General features: G+C 37.4%; 2 protein-coding genes across 3 annotated transcripts in view; one reads left to right on the top strand and one right to left on the bottom strand.

Moving 5' to 3' along the window:
• LOC124157801 (centromere/kinetochore protein zw10 homolog) overlaps positions 1-1,179 on the bottom strand; it is a 40,326-nt gene extending 39,147 nt beyond the window's left edge. The window contains exons 1-3 of the mRNA XM_046532820.1: positions 927-1,179; positions 704-820; positions 270-472 (exon numbers count right to left, since the gene is read on the bottom strand). Of these exons, the coding sequence (XP_046388776.1) occupies positions 270-472; positions 704-737 (237 nt within the window). The 5' untranslated portion in view covers positions 738-820; positions 927-1,179. The remainder of the gene's footprint in view (positions 1-269; positions 473-703; positions 821-926) is intronic.
• A 2,351-nt stretch (positions 1,180-3,530) lies between these two features.
• On the top strand, positions 3,531-17,734 carry LOC124157803. Of its 2 annotated transcripts, XR_006864654.1 has the most exons (3): positions 3,531-4,988; positions 5,211-5,317; positions 17,694-17,734. XR_006864654.1 is itself a non-coding variant. In XM_046532823.1 (2 exons), exons 1-2 carry the CDS (start codon positions 4,915-4,917, stop codon positions 6,496-6,498), a joined length of 1,362 nt encoding a protein of 453 aa, XP_046388779.1. In that variant the 5' UTR covers positions 3,531-4,914; the 3' UTR covers positions 6,499-6,555. The 2 variants fall into 2 exon arrangements, 1 of the variants encoding a protein (XP_046388779.1); XM_046532823.1 differs by lacking the exon at positions 17,694-17,734 and having other exon boundaries at positions 5,211-6,555.
• The last annotated feature ends 383 nt before the right edge of the window (positions 17,735-18,117 follow it).

Genomic DNA, 18,117 nt, shown 5'->3' on the forward strand with positions numbered 1-18,117 from the left:
CTTTGTATGGCATGTATAGTTTGAGTGCTGGGTTTGCCCAAAACAAGAAAGGAATCAGTGCCCATTATTTGTCGACGACTGGGACACCTGAGGAACTTTAGACACATAAAGTCAAATATATGATTCCTCATACTTGTACAATAAATTCTATTTCTTTCATTTTTGTCCCAAAAAATGAAGTTGCGACGTTTCTATTAATACGTGAGTCTGTCACAATATACTTAAACAGAAGTAAAAGACGGCCTTGTTAATTAACACAAATCACATACCTCTCCATCAATGTTATTCTGCAAAGATTCCATTTCACTCCGCAAAGATTTAGCTCTATCAATTAGAACCTGGCTTTCATCAAGTGTTGAATAGAATCGAATTTGCTGCTTTTCCATAACCTCCTTCAGCTCACACTTAATGGAATAAGATCTCTCAGTGATATCTCTAATTTTTCCATCGAGGTCATCACATAAAATTTTTCCTGAGGAATAAAGGAGTAGATGTTATTGTGTATTGACAGTCAACTTCGCTGTTTTCAGAAATGTTACTGCTCGTGTATGAACAGGCACTGATGAGTATGGCGTCTGGAAGCAATTAGATGTTCTAGTCATACGAAGAGAACCAGTACTTCTTCAAATGTAAATCGTTCAAAATTTTTGAAGACTATATATCAAATGAGCTATCATAAATAACACTTCTCACTGCATCTTACCTGGCCTTAAAGCTTCGTGGATGTAAGAAGACATAGTGTCCACACAATTTAAAACTTCAGCTGAGGCAAAAAACGAATTGATCTTCTTATGACAGATTGTGACTTGATATTCTACGACTTAATTGTAGCATAAGGAAAATTAAGGATTAAGGTATTTTTAAAATTCAGAACCCAGAAACTGCAGAATTTTCTGTGTGGTGACAGATTTATGACGCATACGAACCAAATTGATCTAAAATGTTAGATGAGCTGACACGGAGACAGTGGAGATGTTTTTTGATCACAAATTCTCATTCCGAATTAACAGTTTCACATCCTTATCGATATAGGTCCTAAGAGTCTCATAACTCCTTGATACTACGTATTGCCATCGTTTTCAATGTTTAATCCAAAATTGCTAACAGAAACGTCCAACTTCAAATTACACCACCGAGAACATCTACAACACGAAGGATTTTAGAGAATAGAGGTAGACATTTTGCATGTACATCAGACAGCGCCGCTGCGGTGATATTTGGAATTAAAAAAACAAATGAGTAACAACATGCGGGAAAAGCCCCTTCTTCGGAAGGCAGCGCCACTGTGGTACTATTTCGTACCTCCTCATCATTGCTCTCCCGGCGCCACGGTTAACTTAACCATAGTGTTGTGCGGTTTCCTCATTTTGTTATTACGTGTTAACGGCTAAATTATTTACATTCACTGTTTCAGGTACTGTATTAAGTGACTTTCTGGGGATGATGCAGCTTCTTTAGTCAATAATGACCAAGTTCACGTTCATTTTCTCTTTCCGGCCGCGTGTCTAAAGTTTTGCCGTCGTTGGTTCATTTTCACCTGCTAATCCTTAATTTACGATTAAAATTTACAGTTTTTGTTTTAGAATTGGCGTTATTAGAATCTTATTTTCATTTGCTGGCAGTTATCGCGAATTTGTCAAAACCGTCACACGTGCCGCGCCATGAAATTCATCCCTTTATTAGCGGCTATTTCTGGTTGAACGCATTATAATTGTTATAATCTCGCATTTTTTTACTTACAGATTTCGTTCATTTCTCATTATCCTCACGCGGCCTTCAGTTGGTATCTTCTCCGTTTAGAGGTAAATTCTATACAATTGCGATTAATCATTGGTGTAATGTCCGTCAATGAATTGTATTTCGAGAAGATCTTCTCCTGAATGATGTATTTTATATTAAATTAATTGTAGCTCTCGTAAGTTTTCTTTTACGTCTTATATCCTACTGTCGGACATGTATTTAAGTTTGCATCCCAGATTAATTTGCTAATCATTTTACCTACCCTGCCCAGTCAACACAACAATTATGGCCACAGTGTGGCCATACTGTGGCCACACTGTGGCAAGGCATTGTGGCCATAGTGGGTTGCCATTATGGCACCATAATGGTTTTGACCCCCGGCCACACTGTGGCCACAGTGTGGCTAGCCATAATGTGGCTTTAGTGTGGATAGCCACACTATGGCCACATTTTGGCTAGCCACAATGCTCCACCACTAATATATTAATATTTATACATATAATAATTCCTTTTTAATAGTATTATTTTGCCTCCTTCAATCCTAGCTATGCCCATCAATGTAAAAATAATGATTTTTGGAAAATTAGATGCGAACCAAAAATTTTAATTTACCATCAATTTAAATAATAAATACGATAAAATGCCCTCTGGTTGGCACCCAATACCCCAAGTAGCACTTTGCGATATAGAGTATCAGAAAGGTAAATGCAAATAAAAGTTCCTACTCAGTAAATAATGTTTGTAAGTACTTTATTATTGCAGTAAATTAACCATGAATAACATAATATAACCATTAATGATCGCCTAGGTTAGCCACTAAAAAAACATAACAACATTGCAGATAGAATAGAATAGATATTTATTATGCTCTGGGAAAAAACCCTTGGAGCAAAAAACACAATTTACAAAAAATGGCTCATCAAAGCAAAAGTTCATGAAAAATGTCAAGTAAAGTTGTTTGATACGCATCTATAAAAAAAATAAATAACACGTAACAAGGATTGAAATTTGACATCATAGGCAGACGGAATATTGGGCAATAGTACATAATACATAATAATGATACATAATAGGCTGTATTTTCGTGGGAGTTTATTTTAGCTCTCCACTGAGTAAATCCATGTACAATTTAATTTTAAAAGCATGGATGGAGCCCCTCTGTATAAGATCCTCAGGGAGAGAATTCCAGAATTTTGATCCCGTTATCAGAAATGATTTCTGGTAGATATTAGTACGTGGAGTAGGATAACATAAATAGTATTACAATAGAACAGATAAGCTAGTATTACAATATTGCCTTGGATTTGAGACAATAACATGTTACACATCCACCTCAAGTTATTTTAGCTAGGCTTATGGACCAATCTGTAACAGGTAAAATCACATATTTAGTCATTACAACATTTACGGTAGTCTATCTAATCCTCTCCACATTTCAACATCACAGTACTCACGGAAAGACGCTGAAATAGATTAAATCAATAAATAATGTGGAAGCCTTTTCTCTTGAAATAAATACATATTATTCTTTCTTTAACACACTTTCTTTATATCAATGAAATCAGCCAACTCTCATTTTGATAACTCATCAACAAGTCTGCATCTATAGCAACCGTAAACAAACTTTATCATCTGTGGCAGTTGTGGCTTTCCAAAGTGTGGCCATAGTTGCATATGTGTATGGCAAGCCACACTATGGCTTGCCGCATGACAACCACAGTCTGGCCATAGTATGGCAAGCTGTGGCTAGCCATAGCCATAGTTGCCACAGGTAAACCACAGTTCGGCCATACTGTGGCCATAATTGTTGTGTTGACTGGGTGCGTATTTCTTTTGTACTTTCATTTTTAATATGCTTGTATTGGACATAAATTTTACGGTAGCGTTCGCTTTCATTTTCATTGCTGTGCAATTTTAATGAACTTCAGTTTGATTCCTTGTGTCATCACTCCTTGACAATTGATTTTTGTTTAAAAGAAATTGGTGAGTTTTTCCTTGTCTTGACTTCGCGTCCCATCTCCTAATAATTGTGAGTACGATTCTCGTGTGAGGGTCTGGAGAGAGATGAAATTGTTTCCATTGCATTATGTCAATTCAAATTCATATTGCCATATCACCTCTATAGCCCACTCTATAGATATACCACTGTTAATGTTCTTATGTTGATTCCATTTAATTCAAGGTCAATGAGTTTCGACAGTGGACTTCTTATTGTTGATTGCCAAGTTTTCCAGTAATTGCTATTTCCCTGGAATGTGTCGGTAGAATGCTTATGGTGTTGTCAGTATTTCATTATGCTAGGATGTTATGTTTTGCTTGGATGGTTTCTTAATACATCTTCATCTGCCAGGTGATGTGGTGCTCGCTGCAGGGGTTTCATCTGGAGGGTGGTGGAGATCATGGCTAAATTTTGGTACAATAATGTGCTAACTTATATTTCTTTTGGACTAGTTGAAATTTCAGGTTGGAAATGCCACATCGGGTGCTAGTCATCGGGGCTTCCCAGTGGAAATATGCACCCCACTATGCTCACCATTTCCCTGCCATTAAATTCGACATCATTTCCTTGTCTGGAATGAAGGTGAATGAGGTGGCAGGGAGTATGATTGAGGCCATGAGGGAGTTCCGTGATGTTGTTCTACATCTCGGAACAAATAACCTGATTGGGGGTGAGTTGAATTCCAATAAGTGTAAAATCTATCTCAGTTTGCTAATGCTTTACATCACTTGGTGTGTTACTTGACATAATTGTGTTTTACTTTATGCCCATACTCTTGATAGCTACTGATACTCCTCATGCAAAGGTGTTTCTAGATTGTCAAAATAATGTTTCTTAGTATCAAATACCCAATACTTATGAGCGATTTATGGAATGATGCAGAGTGAACCTGATGGCCATTCCTGCAGAGTATAAGCGCAACCGTTATACCAATGGATTTGGAGCAATATGTTTTCACAGTTTGTTGATGATAGCTAAAATAAGTTTAGGAATGCATAGGTTATTGATATGTTCCTGTATTATCTTTATCTGAAACAGGGGAAACTCCTCATCAGGTCCTGCATCATATTGAAAGACTGGTAGAAAAAATAAGGCTAGTCAACCCACGGATACGAATTCACATATCAAGTGTTCTATTCCGTGGGTTGAACAGGTTTCTCAAACAGCCCAAGGTGATGATGGAAAAAATACAGGAGATAAATTGTCGTACTCAACATTTAAATGAGTTGCTAAGGAAGTACAGTGGAAGGTAATATTACTTTTACTTCTTGCCATTTTACAGTGGCTTAAAAAAGCAGTGCAACAATGTTATTAAGAAAATACCTCAACAATTTTGCTACCTATAGTATCATCTGGAAGACATGTCTTGGTCTTACGTTTTACATTTATTTTTTTGACTGCATAGATTACTTAGTATCATGAAAAATAAAATTGTCATTAGGCCTAAAATTGTATATTTTTCACTCATTAGGGAGGCTGGCATTTTCTTCTGCAGCAATTGGCCACAATTCCTATTGGCTTCAGATCATCCTGAGGAGGAGTTGCTGTCTAGGGATGGTCTACACCTCACTCCTAAGGGTATTTGCTGCCTGTTGGGTAGTGTAGAAAAGTATGTCTCTGGGGTGATAAAGAAAGAAAAATTAACCTTGAAGCATGCCCCTGAAATTAGCAAACCTCCTACAACTGACCATCCAGTTCCATTACCACCAATCTGGCCGATTCTTATGAATTCTGTCCCCAGTAAAAACCAGCCTCCCCCTACCCAGTGTATTTCTCTTCCTGAATATAGTGTGGTTCAATGGCCACCACTTCAGAATTCTGCTCTCGCCTGTTCTACTGCTGTACCTCCTCTTCCTGTTTGGCCATCCATTAAAATTTCTATGGCCTCTCAGTCAACGTATCTTCGAGGCCAACGGCAGCCTCTTTCAACTCCATCTCTTCCTCTTCTGCCTAAGCCGTCTGATTTAAATTCTCATGTCTCTCCTAAAACTCTTCGAGGCCAACGGCAGCCTCCTTCATCTCTTCCTCTTCTACCTCCTTTGTCCAAGTCCTCTGCCTGTACATCTCCTTTTTCTCCCATTACCGCCACCAAACCGTTTACTCTTCTGGACAGGCCTATCTCCACATATTTTGCAATGTCTTCTTCTCCTATGGTTGATACTACTTCCTCTAAGAATACCAACCACTGTTATAATTCTCTTATGTCAAATCAGATGAATATGGCCACTCCTGAACCACATAACGATTCCCTATATTTCGACCCTTCAGTTTCTCCGCAAAATGTTTTCCCCTCAGAAAATAATTCCTCTGATTCAAGTTTGTTTTCTTGGCAGTTTGTGCGTAAGAGGCATAGTTATAAAGCAGAGAAGCAGGAAGCCCCTTGTAGTCCAATACCACTCTCAAATCGTTTTTCTGTGCAAAATCCGTCAATTCATAAGGTAGATTGCAAAGTTCTACCCTCTTCAGTGATAAATCCATCTCCCCCCAGTTTCTCACCCTCATCCCGGAAGCCATCAATGTTGTCCAAATCACATGCCAGACGTAATTCAAACTTCAATACACTGACATACCAACCTCATATATGTAGGCCTGTCCGGAGACAACGGAGAAAACCTTCTTGTGACTTCTTTTATTCTTCTTCTTCTGAGGCACTCAGCTCCGACTCAGCACCGACCATGGTTTCAAACGTAAGTGTCATTATCAAGGCGAAAAATTCAGTACACTCTCGGTATGTATACCCAGGCCACGGTAGGAGGTGAGGACACATGGAATTGGTGTGGGGGAGTGGGAGGGGAAACTTTTTGATGAACAAGTGAGTGAAGGACGAAAACATACATCCAGTGGATCGGAGTGAAGGTCAGGGTTTTGACGTCATGGGAATGCTTAGCAAAGGTGAGTCCTTACTACTGACCCTGACCTTCACTCCGATCCACTCCAAAAACCCTGACCTTCACTTCGATCCTCTCGATGTATGTTTTCGTCCTTCACTCACTTGTTCACCAAAAAGTTTCCCCTCCCACTACCCCACACCAATTCCATATGTCCTCACCTCCTACCGTGGCCTGGGTATACATACCAAGAGTGTACTGAATTTTTCACCTTGATAATGACACTTAGGTGTTGAAACCATGGTCAGTGCTGAGTTGTAATATTAAAAGTGTGGAAATTGCCATTGTGTTCTTCTTTTTATCATGGATATTAAGAAATTCCACAAAATCGAGCCGGATACGATTTTATACATTTATCTTAAACACCATATCATCATGCTTTAAACACTTGTGCCAACTTATATAAAAAGCTACATAAATTTACATCCCTAATGAAAGTACATAACAAAGTTAGCATTATACCTAATTTAATCCAATAAATGTAGATTCCTATATCTGGTATACAGCAACCCTGATGATTTTCCATGAACCAAATATAGATGTCTATCATCATTGTGCATCCAGCAAGTACATTCAAGCTCTAAAGTTCACCTGACTGGCCAGACAAGGTGAGATACCATAGGGGTTATGTCCCCTCATGCTAAAAGAAACTAAAATCAATGAAACCAACAATGGACTGATAATAGAATACGACTTAGGTAATCACCATGCAATTAAAGATAAAGGAATTGGAATATGGATTAAGCTGTAAAATTGGAGAAGCAAATGAAATAAAATTCAAGTTCGACTTGGGATACTTCGGAAATTAGATGGGAAGGAAAAATTGATAAATCAAATGCATATGAGGAATGTTTTTTTAAGGTACCACATAGATTGACCTCTATACATGCCAATTTGGATAGACAATGAAAGAAATACACAAAGTAAAATGGAATTTGGAGAAAAGGGTACGTAGAAAATGGCTAACAATAAGTGCAAGATTTAGGGAAATTAATAGGAATCACATAAACACTTTGAGAATAATAGTTGATGTTTCCCATAGACTAATAATGGTGCAGGTGTTATTTAGGTTTACTCACACAAATTCATTCTCTTTAGAGACGACTAAAACACTTACTTTGTCCAATGACACTGTTTTCATCAAAATTTCCAATTACATTAGATTTGCCACAATCTGAAATATATACATATCTATCTAAATTAATGATGAAAAGTTTAAAATTCCACGAAACTATCTGTTTAAGGTAACATGATTTTAGGAATGCCAGTTTTGTAAGACTTACCAAATGAGGTCAATGCCTTATTTTCGTCAGAAGCACACGATTTATTTTATTAAACTGTTCTCACAAATACATGTAGTGAATGATTGACATATAAAAGCAATCCCTAACAACCAAACAAGGTTTCCACGGGTGACTTCGATCCATTCATCGACACAAGTGGACTTGAGTCACGATTTTTGTGTTCCATTCTATGTGTGTCGCCAACTGTTGTAACACTAGTCAACAAACGATTACGTGCAAGAATTGGAGAGTTATAAACAGTTACTGCGATTCAACGCTTGAATGGAAAGCACCCCATGTGAACCGTATCCTGCAATTATGCTTTCGTAGTATACATGGTGGTTATTCATGGCCCATATCGAACTTCCATCGGTTATCTGTAGACTCGAAACAGACAGATTCTATAAGTCTACAATTTTTCATGTGCTCTCAGGGATATATACAATGGACTCGTTAATACGAACAAAGTTATTACGAAGCAAATCGTTGGTCCCGACGAAAAGGCCTATCCACGCTCTAGGAAAAGAAGCGTAATTACGAACATCAGTTCCGGTGGAAATTGCATGATAGAGTAAATGTATTTCAGGGCTTCAGTTCTTCCTGTGCATATAACATTAACAGAGCTTTCTGGTGTTCTTTCCATTTAAGTCAGAATTGGACCATTGCTAATATCTCGAAACATTGGTTAACAAACAATTCTACTTTAAACTGCTACAAACAATAAACCACCTCTTTCATACTAAGTGAATTCATATTTAAATCTTTGGCACCCATTGTATTTAAATGGGTACCACTTGAAGTTTAGTCAGTACACGCGAATGATTAGCCCATGCATAAAAAGAAAATGACTTCATACACCAACAATACAAATAAGTTTGCCCAGAAGAAGACTGGAACCCCTAAAAGCACATGGAAGCGCAGTAATCTATCAAAGATGTCAGTGTAAGAGGAAAATATTTGCCATTAAGGCTGTGGTATTTATCACATTGTTGTATGACTTTCAAAACTGATCTTTTTAGTGGTTTGATTTATTATTTCAGTTATATTAACTGGTATGAGATTTTATGGAACCAAAATCGCTATGATGCTGCAAATAGTTTTTATGCAGTACTTAAGGTGCTGTTTGCATTTTGTCTCCTGTACATTTCTTTAGTAAGATTAATTTTCCTAAATGTTTCTTCCCTGCTCTCAAAATTTGGATCACTCAAAATAAAATTTACCGTTAAACCTTTAATAAATGGTGATCGGACTGAGTACATAAAATTCAACCACCTCCGCAAGAGATACGTGATTATTAGACCGTTTGGTAATTCTTTTGGCCTCATGTTACCAGGGGTGTAGCTAGGATTGGTGCAGCGATAACCCCCCCAGATTTTTGGGGATAACCCCCCCAGATTTCAGAGAAATTTTTTAATTTAAACCATTTTACTTAATTGCATTAATATTACTAACAGAAGAGTGTAAGGATTAATAAAATATCCCTCTGAAAGCCAACAAACTCGCCATTTATCTGAAAAACTTTCTCAGGGAGGGCACCCTCACCTGCCACTTACCCTGGCGGGTATGCCATACCCTCAGATCCCCCAGTGTTAGTTGCACCTAAAACCTCCCCTTGTTTAATTCCTAGCTGCACACCTGAGCTAGGATGGTGTTGGGGTTATAGTGGTGGAATCCTCTGGGGAAAATGTGAACATTTTTATCTGTAAAATTGACATTGTATGCTATTTTGCTTCACAAAAATAATAGTCAATATTAGTTTTGCTTCCGGTATTGGTGGAATAGAATAGAATGCATTTGTTTTATAGGTTAATATTTTCTGCTAAAACTAATGCGTTTTGGGGGGGAGCACGAGCCTCTTCCTGGCTATGCCATTGCATTTAACTCATTAGAAAAGTATAATTATTCCTTCAAGAATGCAGTTGAATGGTGTGTCCCTACTTGTTAACAAAAAAATTTAAAATAGCTCTTCATATTATCTTTAACAAGTCTCTAGATACTGGTATAATTCCTATCTCCTCCAAAAAAGCGATTATGATACCTGTGTGTAAAAAGGTTAACACTATTAAAAAAATGAAAAAGGGGCTCGTCACTGCACAATCATGCACAAAGGTACAGTCAAAATTGTGTTTGTAAAGCAGAGAATTGCTAGGATGCAGGATGGCAAAATAGCCCCTGTTCTAATCCCAAGCTTACGTTCTCACAATTTTACGCCATATCGTAAATTAATGCAGTTCTAACCTGAGCAATTATGTGCCCCGTGTAAAGCAGACTTTAGTGATTATAGACCACCATCATTCAGTCAGTGTTTGAAAACCTGGTTACTGATTTAAAGCAAGGATTTAAGTGTGGTATTTCAATTACTACAAACCTTTTTGCTTTTTCAGCACTTTGTAGCTACAGCTCTGCCTGATCATTTTCAGGTAGATAGAGTGTATTGTGATTTTTCCAAATACATTTAAAAAAGTATATCATTTTCTATCAGCAGCAAAACTGAAAGCCAATGGAATATTCCGTCCCATGCTATACGTCAAAGAGAGAACTATCAAATAAAATCCAGAACGCAGTACTATCACCATCACATGCAATACCAGCTTTTCCACAGGGTTCCCCCCTTGGAACGCTTCCTTCACTACTGTTTGTGAATGATAATTACCATGGATTTTCCATGGAGTCCATTAATGGCGAATGGTCTTTAAATCTGATAAAGCACTCCATCTCAACTGTTGACTTTAAAAATATCCATTCCATTGATTCACATACTGCAGTGTCAGTAGTAGTACTACATGTCATTGACCTTCAGCAACTTTTGCTTCGTAGTACAGGAATAATTTATTGCAGCAAAACATCATTAAATGTAGGGTACTTGCCCTTTGTAAATGGAAACTCATTTTTTTAAATATGTATACTAATTACCTGAAAACATAACATAAGTTCCACTAAAATAGGGCAGGTGTACTGTTGGACTACAAATTAACATTAGATACGGATATTGATTCAATGGTAAGGAAATAAATATTCGAGCCCCTTTGTTTCATATGAAAGCATTGTGAAGATTACAACAAAATTCACAGTTACCTTTTCCTAGATGTCCCCATAGACAGATATGCAATTGAGTACTTTACATTGGTATGGAGTCCTTGCTATCACAAAAGTTTAGCCAATACTGAAAAGGTAGTGAAAATTTAAAAAAAATACATTTGTATTGACAAAAGTTAGAAAGAATGATTTATTGGTTCAGATATATTATCATAAATATAGTTGTAAACAATTTTCATTCAAGATGTAAAAGTTTATTATTTTACATACACCAGTTTTATCTATGGTTATTTTTTGCCAAAGTTTTGGAGAGCAAGATATTGAAATATTAATTTTGGTTCAAATATGCATTCCACCGATAATATAACAAGAAATGCTACCTATTTTGAGACATATTCTAGTCATTAAATGATGTAAAATACCAAAAAATAGCGACATAAAGACGTACACCAAAAATGTTAACCCAAACGTTCTGAAACCAAAATAACTCCCATTCCTTTAATTCACATCAAATCAGCATTGAAATTGTAATATACAAAGATATTTTCACCTATTTATTATTCACTATTGAATGTTAACCCCACAATGATGAAAATAGAGATAAATGCCACGTAAGCAAATGATCATCAGAAATGCTACCACAAGTTCACATCAAATATATACATTGATATATTCCTCAAACATGTTTGGCCATAGTTATATGACATCAAAACCAAACCCCTTAAACATTTTTAAACATATTCTAGTCATTAAATGATGTAAAATGCCAATAAATACTGACATAAGGATGTACTACACCGAAAAAGTTAACCCAAACTTTCCGAGACCAAAATAACTCCCATTGCTTTAATTTGCTTCAAATAAGCATCCTAGTTGTATAATAACACGATATGTTAACCTATTTATTATTCACTATTAATTTTTTTACCCCACAATGACGAAAATGAACATAAATGCCTCGTAAGCAAAATGTACATCAGAAATGGTACCCCAAGTTCTCATCAAATATTTACACTGATATATTCCTCAATCATTTTCACACATAGTTAGCTAACATCAAAAAACAAACTACTGTATGATTCTGAGAAAGATTCTAGTCACAATTTAATGTAAAAGGCCAATAAATACCGACATGAAGATGTACACCGAAAATGTTAACCAAAACTTCCTGAAACCAAAATAACTCCCATTGCCTTAATTTGCTTCAAATAAGCATCCTAGTTGTATAATAACACGATATGTTAACCCTTTTTATTATTCACTATTAATTTTTTATCCCACAATGATGAAAATACATATAAATGCCTCATAAGCAAAATGTACATCAGAAATGCTACCCCAAGTTCTCATCAAATATTTACACTGATATATTCCTCAATCATGTTTACACATAGTTAGCTAACATCAAAAACTAACCACTGTATGATTCTGAGACAGATTCTAGTCACAATTTAATGTAAAAGGCCAATAAATACCAACATGAAGATGTACACCGAAAATGTTAACCCAAACTTTCTGAAACCAAAATAACTCCCATTGCCTTAATTTGCTTCAAATAAGCATCCTAGTTGTATAATAACACGATATGTTAACTTGTTTATTATTCACTATTAATTTTTTTACCCCACAATGACGAAAATGAACATAAATGCCTCGTAAGCAAAATGTACATCAGAAATGTTACCCCAAGTTCTCATCAAATATTTACACTGATATATTCCTCAATCATGTTTACACATAGTTAGCTAACATCAAAAACAAACCACTGTATGATTCTGAGACAGATTGTAGTCACAATTTAATGTAAAAGGCCAATAAATACCGACATGAAGACGTACACCGAAAATGTTAACCCAAACTTTCTGAAACCAAAATAACTCCCATTGCCTTTATTTGCTTCAAATAAGCATCCTAGTTGTATAATAACACGATATGTTAACCTATTTATTATTCACTATTAATTTTTTACCCTACAATGATAAAAATACGTAAAAATGCCTCATAAGCAAAATGTACATCAGAAATGTTACCCCAAGTTCTCATCAAATATTTACACTGATATATTCCTCAATCATGTTTACACATAGTTAGCTAACATCAAAAACAAACCACTGCATGATTCTGAGACAGATTCTAGTCACAATTTAATGTAAAAGGCCAATAAATACCGACATGAAGATGTACACCGAAAATGTTAACCCAAACTTTCTGAAACCAAAATAACTCCCATTCCTTTAATTTGCTTCAAATAAGCATCCTAGTTGTATAATAACACGATATGTTAACCCTTTTTATTATTCACTATTAATTTTTTACCCCACAATGATGAAAATACATATAAATGCCTCATAAGCAAAATGTACATCAGAAATGTTACCCCAAGTTCTCATGAAATATTTACACTGATATATTCCTCAATCATGTTAACACATAGTTAGCTAACATCAAAAACAAACCAATGTATGATTCTGAGACAGATTCTAGTCACATTTTAATGTAAAAGGCCAATAAATACCGACATGAAGATGTACTCCGAAAATGTTAACCCAAACGATAGGAAACCAAAATCACTCCCGGGGCCTAATTGTACATCAAATATTAGTATAATAACGGTTTCCAATTGATTTCTATTTTTCTCTGGGCCTCTAGCCTTAGAACTCGCCTTTGTTTACATTTTTTAATAATATTTCGCTTTCGGCAATCTTGAATTTGGATGTACATCTTTGGATGTTACATCCCTATTATGGGCGCGTTCCGAAATTCACTGGCAGTACTGCCAATGCTGAAATGTACTGAAATGCCATTTGATTTCGGAACTGGCAGTACTGCCAGTTCGGAAATCTTTGGCATTATTCTTGCTGACAATTCCTAAAAAATTGCCCGAGAATGAAGGTGCTATACTCTCAAGAAAAGCCTCTTGCCGTGGGCAGGAGAGCAGCGGAAGTAAGCAGACGGAAGCCGATGTTCACCTGTTTTTGGAACACTGCAATTGCCATGTAAAACACACACAAATAGTACGCTAAACGTGGTATAGTACGCAAGTAAATGAAATATAATGGACATAATTCAGAATATATTCAAGTAAACTGAGAGAAATAACTTCCACTCATACATATATATTGGATGTGAAAATGGCCAGTGTTGTGCGTGAATGAATTTCTGTATGCCTGTATGAAATATTTGGTTTGCTAATTTCGTGTGATTAACCGATGGTGTCTTGAATAATGTCTCGTTAACTCCAGTTGTAGATAAGAAGTAATCCCCGAAAACTTCAACGCAAGAAACTATAATTAAAATTACGTTTTCCACGCATGTATGTGTATCATGTGTTACAGAAATGTATGCATAAACTTTCTTAATTTCTATCATCAATGAGATGCAACTTCCTTATTCTATGCCATACGGTTTAATGTGTATTCTAGGTAGTGGCACACGCAATTTTAACTGTACGTTGGAAATTCGTCTCCCTTGGCATTCTTCTACCTTACAACTGTACCTATGTTTTCGTCTGCTTAAGTTTCAGTATACTCGCTTATTTTGCGTTAGTCCATGAAGTACGAAATATAATGTGTAGTAAAGCGTATATTGCCTTTAACTTTTCTTCAATCATGAATATTGAGGGACAGCTAATTAAATCCTGCATCGGTGCCTTGTAAATTGTTCTTGATAATGTTTACGCACTGAAAACCTAACAATGGAAGGCATTTTTCAACCTGTGATTGAAGTACTTTTAATTTTAAAGGTCTTACGTGACTCTCTTCGATTGCAATGGATATTTTAAAATATTTCTTTAGGCTGCAATACATCAATGTCGAAGTTTCATGCTTACAACTTATATATTGAATTTACTTTGAAAGTGGCATTTGCACGATTCATTATTTCCCGCGAAATTATCACGGCAGCTACTGTTGACCGTTCCGAAATCACTGCCTTGCTTACAGTGGCAGTACTGTTTTCCGTTCCGTTTTGCAGCAGCAGTAGCAGTACTGCCAGTGAATTACGGAACGCGCCCTATATACAGCCCTTGTGGTGACTGACTCATGGATACAAATTCCTGACCACTTCTAGAAGTGCTGGAGAGCTGAAATTTGGCACGCTTGCGGGGAACCGGAAATGATCCGGAGGAAAAATCCGAAAACCGGAAGTTTCCGCCACGTGTCGTCGCTAGGACGACAAAATGGCCGAAATCGCGCTTTTTCCGGGGACCCTCTTTCGGTTTTAATTTTACTGCGCGCAAACTGTGCGTGCCACACGGGTCGTTAATGCTTTTTTTGAAATCTGATGAACGTGGGCACGTAATTAAGTAAATTTATTAGTTTCCATTTGAGAAAATTGCAGCCAAAATGGCGTCCAAAAATTGATTTTTCGAAATAAATTTCATACCTTCCCCTCCCCTTGACTTAATTTAAGGTGTTGGATAACGAAAATGATTATTATATATGCTCATAACATCGTCTACGAAATGTAGGTAACAATTTTCTTTCATAATTCTTGGTTACTCAGAAAAAAATTAAAGTATTCCGAAAATCACGGAAAATTACGATTTTCAAAAGATTAACACAAGGTTTTGTCAATTTTAACTCAACCGATTTCTTTCAAACTTTGTAGTTACATACATCTATGCATTGTCTTTCAGAAAACATAAACATTTTATTATTTATTTAATGGGTTTAACCGCGAAAAAATGGCGGGCACTGCTCACTTTTTTCAGGGACTGGTTTGCTTTTTATTGTATTACTTTCGAAATATGGATGTCATAGGGCACAATTCTTTTAGACATGACAGTAAATGAATGTGACCATATAGTACCGTCATCTTTTAACCCCCCGAAACCCCCTAAAAAATTAAAATTTGCATATAAGTAGCCTTTTCGGGTACTTTTCGTCACAATTCCGCCGCTTTTCCAATCCTTACCACTCATCGCTACGGAATTGATGTGGACGATTGATGACCGCTGGCAGTAAAAACCTATAAACCCCCGGTAAACCCACATACACCCCCCCCCAAAAATAAAATTTTCAAATAAGTCTACTTTTTCGGTACCTTTCGTGACTATTCCACCGCCCCCAACGACTCATCCCCCCGAAATTTATGTGAATGGATGGTGACCGCCAGGAGTACACACATTTAAACCCCCGGTATCCCCGTGAAATCCCCCCCAAATGTAAAATGTGTCATTTAGTCTCCTATTTGGGTACTTCTCGCAAACATTACGCCGCACTACCCGTCCCCTCTGAGCTCAAGATCCGGAATATTTGGTGAGGGCGAGCCACCGTAAACCATACGGGAAAAAATACCAGAAAACCCCCGCTTACCTCATGGAACATCGCCGAAAAAAAATAAAACAAATTTAAACTCGCCTTTTCGAATAGTTTTCGACACAATTTAACCAGTGCCCCTACCACTTATTAAAACCCCCGATAACCCCGTGAAACCTCCCAAAAGATTTCTAATAAATAGCCTCTCCAGGTAAAAGAATCGTCAGACCACTCTTCCGGTCCCCTAGGACTTATCGGCACGGAATTTATGAGAACGATTTGTGTCCACTGGTTTAACACAAGTATAAAACCCCCGGTATTCCGTAGGAACCCCCCGAAAAAAAATTAAAAACTTGCCATTAAGTCTTCTTTTATGGGTACTTGTCGCCACTATTAATACAATCATCGCTACATGATCACTGTGGACTTTTGGTGACCGCATGCATAACACATTAAAATCCCCCTGGGCACCCCTCTCGGTGGGGAAGACCATTTATGAGGACTAGGCGGAGCAGCCGCGGGGGGGCTCCTCCACCTCAAGGCGGCGAAGCCGCCCCACAACGAGGCACTGGCGTAGGCGTGGGGGAGCTTCAGTAACCCCCGGGCGGCGAAGCCGCCCCGATGTTCAAGCGGCACAGCCGCTGTGGACTCCCCCCACCTCTGGGCGGCGAAGCCGCCCCTTAAACGAATAACGGTGAAACAGTTCCGAAATGCCCTCGCCCCCTGGCACACTAAACCCCCGGGCGGCGAAGCCGCCCTTCAGCGAGGAACGGCGAAGCCGTTCCGAGGAATGAGTGGGGCGCCTCCCTACCCCCTGGCCGGCGAAGCCGGCCCCTAGTCGAGTTGAGATTATTCGAACTTCAAAAGTCTTCCAACGACCACATATGTAGACGGCGAAGCCGGAACCGGGGTTTTAAGGGGCGGAGCCCCTTAACGAGCGCGCGCAGCGCAGCGAGTCCACATGTATACCAAGCCTCCATTCGGAACGATTCTATATAATCGGGTATTTTCGATGAAACTTCCTGAGACATTGTATTTTTGGCGTAGTAACGTATATTACGGGGAAAAGCACATACATTTTAAGGTATTCTTGTTTTCAAATTAATTTGAGCTTATGTATCATTTCGCAAGACCAACAATACTCACTTAATAAGTTGCATGGAAAGCAATGATGAGAAATTCATCGAGTCTCGTCAGAAACTTGTATATGTTATTAGTGTGTATGAACCGCCGTGAATGGAAATATGCTTTTTTCTATTACAATCGTGAGTGGTGCAATGAACCGGAATTTAACTGTGTCCGGCATTCATCATCTCAAATTATCTTATGCTTATATCTAGTTTTATATAAAAAATCATTGAGGTATGTATAGTTATCTCCTATATTTACCAGCCAAGTCATTAGATATATTTCTCGTTCAGAAATGCCTTAAATTGAAAATGAAATGACTAAGTAATTTAGTTGCTATTTTCTGATTTATTAATTTTAGGTGTGTGAGCTGCACTTCACATCGAGTGATGTCAGAAAAGAATCTGTGGCCTTGCACGAGAAGATGGGGAGATAATTCGTGTTGAATTAAAGGTGCCGAGACTGGGGGAAGGTGCCATTTCTTCAGTTACCAAACTATCATTCAGAAGACAGAAAGGCAGTGGAATAAGTTCCATATACTATATAACAATGGTGGATGTGGATTTGTTTTTTTTTTAAGTGGATGATGTGACGATGTGGCAATAGACATTCGTTGGAGAAACTATTGAAGATAGTTAGTATGGCTTCTGCCAATGCACTTAAAATAATTTTTGATCAAAAGAGAAAGACAGTATTTGTTTCAGCAAAGTAGTTCATGGTAACAAGAGAGAATTGCAACTATTATTGTGATTGAATAATGACAATATAAAATATCTGTATTTTAA

The sequence above is a fragment of the Ischnura elegans genome, chromosome 4, assembly GCF_921293095.1.
Source record: "Ischnura elegans chromosome 4, ioIscEleg1.1, whole genome shotgun sequence".
NCBI lineage: Eukaryota > Metazoa > Arthropoda > Insecta > Odonata > Coenagrionidae > Ischnura > Ischnura elegans.

Coding starts and splice junctions, on each gene's coding strand:
- LOC124157803 (XM_046532823.1), top strand. CDS start 4,915: ATGATGGAAAAAATACAGGAGATAAATTGTCGTACTCAACATTTAAAT. Junction 4,989..5,210: donor CTAAGGAAGTACAGTGGAAG/GTAATATTACTT, acceptor TTCACTCATTAG/GGAGGCTGGCATTTTCTTCT.